Source organism: Miscanthus floridulus, chromosome 2, assembly GCF_019320115.1.
Source record: "Miscanthus floridulus cultivar M001 chromosome 2, ASM1932011v1, whole genome shotgun sequence".
Classification (NCBI taxonomy): Eukaryota; Viridiplantae; Streptophyta; class Magnoliopsida; order Poales; family Poaceae; genus Miscanthus; species Miscanthus floridulus.
In genome coordinates, this window is record NC_089581.1 from 117358091 (window position 1) to 117364244 (window position 6154).

Consider the following 6154-nt stretch of genomic DNA (forward strand, 5'->3'; position numbering starts at 1 on the left):
GGTACCACTACTCCATACCAAGAAAAGAGTGCCTTTGGCTGGCTGGAGGAACAAGGCAAGCGACCAGAAGTCACATGGCGATGTTTCTCCGTTTGTTGTACTAGCCATGGGCAGCTATCCTCCACGCAGTTACTGGCCACGCCTGCCTCTTTTCACTCGGCCTTGTTTAGTTCCTTTACTTTTTATCCCATAAAATATTTAGATATATATATATAGAGTATTAAATATAGAAAAAAAACTAATTATATAGTTTACAACACGAATTTTTTAAACCTAATTAGACTATAATTTAACAATATGGTGCTATAATAACACATGTCTAATGACGTATTCACTGCGCTTAATAAATTCGTCCTACCATTCTGTAATTTGTTTTTTATCCAAACACTCCGTCCATAAGACAATTTCACGTGACATATGATGTGACACTCGAAATAAGAGTCCTAACATTCAGGACTTGGCATTGCATTGGGTTGCCCCCACGTACGATGCTGTCATCGATTTCTTCAGGCTTTAATTGTTTTTCTGCCGGTCCTGCTGTTTTCAGCCAGTCCGCCAGGTCTCAAATGGGAGGAGACATGAAAACAGGGATGGACATGGGTGTGGCTGGGGAGAGCGAAAGGAACAGTAGCAGCAAAGACGCAGGAGGAGAGAGATAGAGAGAGGCAGGGGCAGGGGCAGGGGCAGGGGCAAGAAAGAACGCTTGGTGTGCATCGAGGCCGTACAGATATTTTTTGGGGGAGGGTGGAGCAGGCGCTACAGGAGTTCGCGGCTTCCAATAATAGCAAGCGTGGGATTTACAAAACTGCGGCGAGAAATGCCCAAGCGCGAACCCAACCGCAGGAAAACCCAGTTCAACCAAATCCCAGAAAAATCAAGTCAAATTCACCACCGACAGTTTGAAATCGAAGGAGCAACTGCTGCGGCCTGCGGGGCGCAACGAGCTAGACAACGGATGGAACGCGCGGGACTCGTATTCAGATTCGTCGGTGGGTCGGGAGTCGGGAGAAGCATGCAGGCCGGAGGAAGGATGGCAAGAGGAGGACGCACCTGGCGGAGCTGGCGAACTCGTAGAGCTTGCCGCGCGGGGAGAAGACGATGAGCCCGACCTCAGCATCGCAGAGCACGGAGAGCTCGAAGGCTTTCTTGAGCAGCCCGTTGCGGCGCTTGGAGAAGGTCACCTGCCGGCTCGTCGCGTTCTCTATCCGCTTCAGCTCCGTCTTCCCCCGCACCATCGTGGCCAGCCGATCCCTCCGCGGCTTCCCGAAACGTACGGGAGCGGCCCCAATCCAGGGACGCTGCACGAACAAGCTGCACCGAACGCAAACCAGCCAACCAACAGCAGCAACAGTGAGGTAAGGTGAGAAATTTTAAAAAAACGAGAGGATCAGATGCCACGGGACTGAGATAAAACTAGGCAGATCTGAGAGGGGAGGGCGCTCACCAAAAATGGCAAAGCGAAGGAGGCAAGAAGGCGGTGGTGAACTGGAGGGCTCGGCTGGCGCCCACCGCGCGCCCGGCCTCCGCTTTCCTTTCTGGTGCTTGCCCGCCCGTGCACGCGTGTGTACCGTACACACGCGCGTTGGGGTTGGGGGTGGATTTTTATAGTGGCGGGGGCGGGGAAACTGCGTGACCCGGACGGAGGAGGAGGAGCCGAGGAGGTGGACTGGTGGCGGTGGAGGCCGACGCTCGCCCGTTTCGTGGTGGACGACGGGGTGAGGCGACCGGTAGGCGAGGGTAAAAAAAGGGGACGGGACCAGAGGGGAGAGAGCCAAAAGGAGGAGGTCGCGCGAGCGGTTTAGCCCTTTTTAAATCCCGGACGTAAAGCGTTAAACGGAGGTGTTGGATGGGGTGTCTGTGTACTCATAAAAAAAATAAATTACAGAATCTGTCGGTAATTAATCTGTTATTAGCACATGTGTCACTGTAACACCACATTGTCAAATCATGGACTAATTAAGTTTAAAAGATTCGTCTCGTAAATTAGTCGTAAACTATGCAATTAGTTATTTTAGTCTATATTTCATACTCATGCATATGTCTAAACATTCGATGGGATAAGTAGTAAATTTTAGGAGGAGAAACTAAATAAGGCCTCACTGTAGGATCTCTGGAACGCCTAGAGGGGTGAATAGAACTGTAAAAATTCAATTCAAGCCGAAGTTAAATTCACCCGAGGCACTACCGCGCTGTGAGCGCGGCACTGCCGCACCTACAGGAGAGATTAGTTCACAGTTCAAAATTTACCCAACGAAATTTAGATTGGGTAAATTTCTTAGCTTCCTACAGGGTAGTAGATCATAGATCGACAGCTGAAAGTGGTGGGAACACCACACACAGGTAGATCAGCCTCAAGTAATATAAATCAAGCACAAGTGACACAATAATTTATCCTATGATTCGGCACGCCACCAAGGCTTGCTGTAACACCCTTGGTGTTACACTGTGAATCATTTGCTAAACCATGTCATGGGCATTATGTTTATGTGTTGATGCATATAATATAGAGTGTAGATCAAGTTCTGTGACTCAAAACGATCAACGGAAGTGCGAAATAAAAGTTAATTTAATAATCATGTTGTATCACTTATGGTTTAAAACCAATTTTTATTAAGCAAAATGCTATAGAACATGTATGTGATACTTGAATAAAGTTTGAAGTACAAACTTTGTAGATGACGATGAAATACCAGCGGTCGAAAAACGATATTACTAGCTAAAATTTCCAATAGCTTAGAAATGTAATTTAATATAGAGTTAAACTCACAACTTAGAAAATTTCTTGAACTTTGAAAAGGGTAGACATTGCTGTGCTCATCAATTTTTGTAGAAAAATTTAGTTAAGAAGAAGAGTAGTGTCATGGCCTGTTTTGGTAGCCTAATGTGCCCTCTTTGGTATAGCAAAAGTGATTTGGGGATTGGATCAACGGTTTAGTCGTGGTCGATGCTTTAAAAAGCGTGCATGGCACGGTCTCGGTCGTTTTCCTCGCGTAGGCATGGTCACCGCGCCCCTATGCCGCCGCGTCACCATTCCACTCTCGCCTGCCGCTGCACCGCGCTGCATCTCTGGTCCGCATGGGCGTTGTGCTAGTAGGGCCGGACCGCCGTCGCCAAGCCATTTATAACACTACGACACGCGGACCACGCCGACCTCGTGCGTGTGTCGTCGGCTAGCGGCAGGTGTGGGGCCTCACTGGTTGCACCAGCCACATCGCGCCAAGGTGCACTCGCTAGCTAGCCACCACGTCCTCACCGCCTCCCGTCCCTTGTTTCTCCCCTACCCGCCTCTATGCACCGACCACCTCTTTTTATGCCATCGCGTCATGACCACGGTGTGCTAGGGCATAGAGGCTCGCCTTCAATCCCGCATGCCCTTGTTTGCGCCTGAACGTCCGCGTGCCAACCGTACCCACCCCGCTTTGAATTGAGCCACGACAAACTCCAATTTGGAGTTTTCCCCTCCGTCGTGCCATTAAGGCCGGAACCGGCTGTTGCCGAGGGCAGCCACCCACCGCACCACCCCTCGTCAATCCATCTTCACCATGAGCTCCGTCTTTACCTCCACTTCACCCTGCGCACCTCACTTGCACCTCTACTGCCTTGCCGTAGCCACTGATGTGACCGTGCCATCTCAGAGCGCCGCCGCATCCCACTGCCCGCATGTGGCCAGCCCTATTCGGGGAACCTCCGACCAAACCACCATCATAGCCGCAACCAGGGTACTATAGTGATGCTATATGCTAGCTAGTTCACCCCACGATGGCTTAGGGTGGCCGGCGTGGTCGCGCCACTGTTGCGCATGGTCGCCACTTCCGTGAGCTCCACCGCTCCTGTAGGCTAGGCTAGTGTAGGCGCTAGGGTTGTAGATGGGTGTCGGCCTGTTAGTGGAGCCAGCGTGGGTCCCGGCTGGCCGGCGTGTCTGCCCAATGCCATCGCCGCCGTGCCGGCGCGCGCACGGGTGGTCGGGGGCCTCACCGTTATAAAGGAGAGATAGTTCTGAGGGTTCCTTTGCATAAGTGTTGTCTCTTGGAATAGTAATGTGGACTGCAGATTAGTTTCCCCAGAGTTTAGGGGCGTTTTTACATATATGTCGCATCCGCGTGGGCCTCTTCATCATGGGCCGCATAATGGCTATAGTCTCTATCCACACAATGGCTATATCACTACACTAAGTTAGTGTGCTCTGAAAGGCTAACTAAAGAGCCACACTAACCAAACTAACAAGCTCTCATAACTAACTACACTAAAGAGCTTGATAACTAGTTTACGATAATGTAAAGATAGAGAGCAAGATAGTTATACCGCCGGATCGAGGAATGAACCAATCAATCACAAGAATGAATACCAATGAAGAACAATCACCTCAGAATCAAATGATGAAACAATGATTTTTACAGAGGTTCACTTGCTTGCCGGCAAGCTAGTCCTTGTTGTGACGATTCACTCACTTAGAGGTTCACGCGCTAATTGGCATCACACGCCAAACCCTCAATAGGGTGCCACAAAACCAACACAAGATGAGGATCACACAAGCCATGAGCAATTTACTAGAGTACCTTTTGGCTCTCCACCGAGGAAAGGTTAAGAACCCCTCACAATCAGCACGATCAGAGCCGGAGACAATCACCAACCTCCGTTCGACGATCCTCGCTGCTCCAAGCCATCTAGGTGATGGCAACCACCAAGAGTAATAAGCGAATCCCGTAGCGAAACACGAACACCAAGTGCCTCTAGATGCAAACACTCAAACAATGCACTTGGATTCACTCCCAATCTCACAAAGATGATGAATCAATGATGGAGATGAGTGGGAGGGCTTTAGCTAAGCTCACAAGGTTGCTATGTCAATACAAATGGCCAAGAGAGTGAGCTTGAGCCAGCCAAACAGTATTTATAGACACCCCCAAATAATAGAATCGTTGGCTCAATTATTAGGCAGACTACGGGATGACCGGACGCATCGGTCGTGTGCACCGAACGCATCTGGTCGCTATCAATTCACCACGTGTCCCATTCAAATGAAGTAGCCATTGCTGCCACAAGTAACACACTCAACTACGACCGGACGCGTTTGGTGTGGATGACCGAATGAAGGACGAGCATCGTTCGGTCGAGTCCAAAGAGCTCCCAGAGCCGCTCTGGGCCGACTGGACGTGTCCAGTCACTCTAGACCGGATGCAGGAGACTTAGTGTCCGGTCGAGTCTAGAGGGCTCCCAAAGCCGCTCTGGGCTGACTGGACTGGACGCTCCTAGAGTCTAATAAATTTTTGCATAGAAAACCCAAGACTCATGGGTTCACACCGGGCGCGTCCGGTCGATTCTCTACAAACCTGAACCGAGCAAACTCACATTGACCGGATGCAGAACAGTAACTTCTTGGTGCCCGGTCGCTCTCTGAGCCAGAGTCCGGTCGATAATACCAGACGCGTCCGGTCACTCTGTGACCAGCGTGACCAACTCCTTTTCAACTCTATCTTCTTTACCATTGCTCAAATGTGCCAACCATCAAGTGTATCACCTTGTGCACATGTGTTAGCATATTTTCACAAATGTTTTCAAGGGTGTTAGCACTCCACTAGATCCTAAATGCAAATGCAATGAGTTAGAGCATATAGTGGCACTTTGATAACTGCATTTCAATACGAGTTTCACCCCTCTTAATAGTACGGCTATCGAACCTAAATGTGATCACACTCGCTAAGTGTCTTGATCACCGAAACAAAAAGGCTCCTACCACTTATACATTTGCCTCGAGCCTTTTATATTTCTTTTACTTCTTTTCCAAGTCCAAGCACTTGATCATCACCATGGCAACACCATCATCAAGTCATGATCTTCATTTGCTTCACCACTTGGAGTAGTGCTATCCTATCTCATAATCACTTTGATAAACTAGGTTAGCACTTAGGGGTTCATCAATTCATCAAAACCAAACTAGAGCTTTCAATCTCCCCCTTTTTGATAATTGATGACAACCCTTACACAAAGATATGAATTGAAATTCAATTGAATCCATTTTGCTTGCCCAAGCATATCTACCATGTGTAAAAGGATATGGACAAGTTTCATGAACCCCAAACGGTAGCAATTGCTCCCCCTACATATGTGCTAAGAGTTTGGATTGTAGCTTGCACATATGCTTAGATAGGAAACA

At 48.9% G+C, this 6154-nt stretch overlaps 1 protein-coding gene across 2 annotated transcripts in view; it reads right to left on the reverse strand.

Annotated features, from left to right (window-relative positions):
• The window catches only part of LOC136528390 (MADS-box transcription factor 56-like), a 29470-nt gene extending 27749 nt beyond the window's left edge, over nucleotides 1-1721 (reverse strand). The window contains exons 1-2 of one of the 2 annotated variants that reach the window (XM_066521357.1): nucleotides 1445-1721; nucleotides 1051-1311 (exon numbers count right to left, since the gene is read on the reverse strand). In XM_066521357.1, coding sequence (XP_066377454.1) covers nucleotides 1051-1235 — 185 coding nt within the window. In that variant the 5' untranslated portion in view covers nucleotides 1236-1311; nucleotides 1445-1721. The remainder of the gene's footprint in view (nucleotides 1-1050; nucleotides 1312-1444) is intronic. The other variant, XM_066521350.1, reaches the window with a different exon arrangement.
• Nucleotides 1722-6154: the final 4433 nt, after the last annotated feature.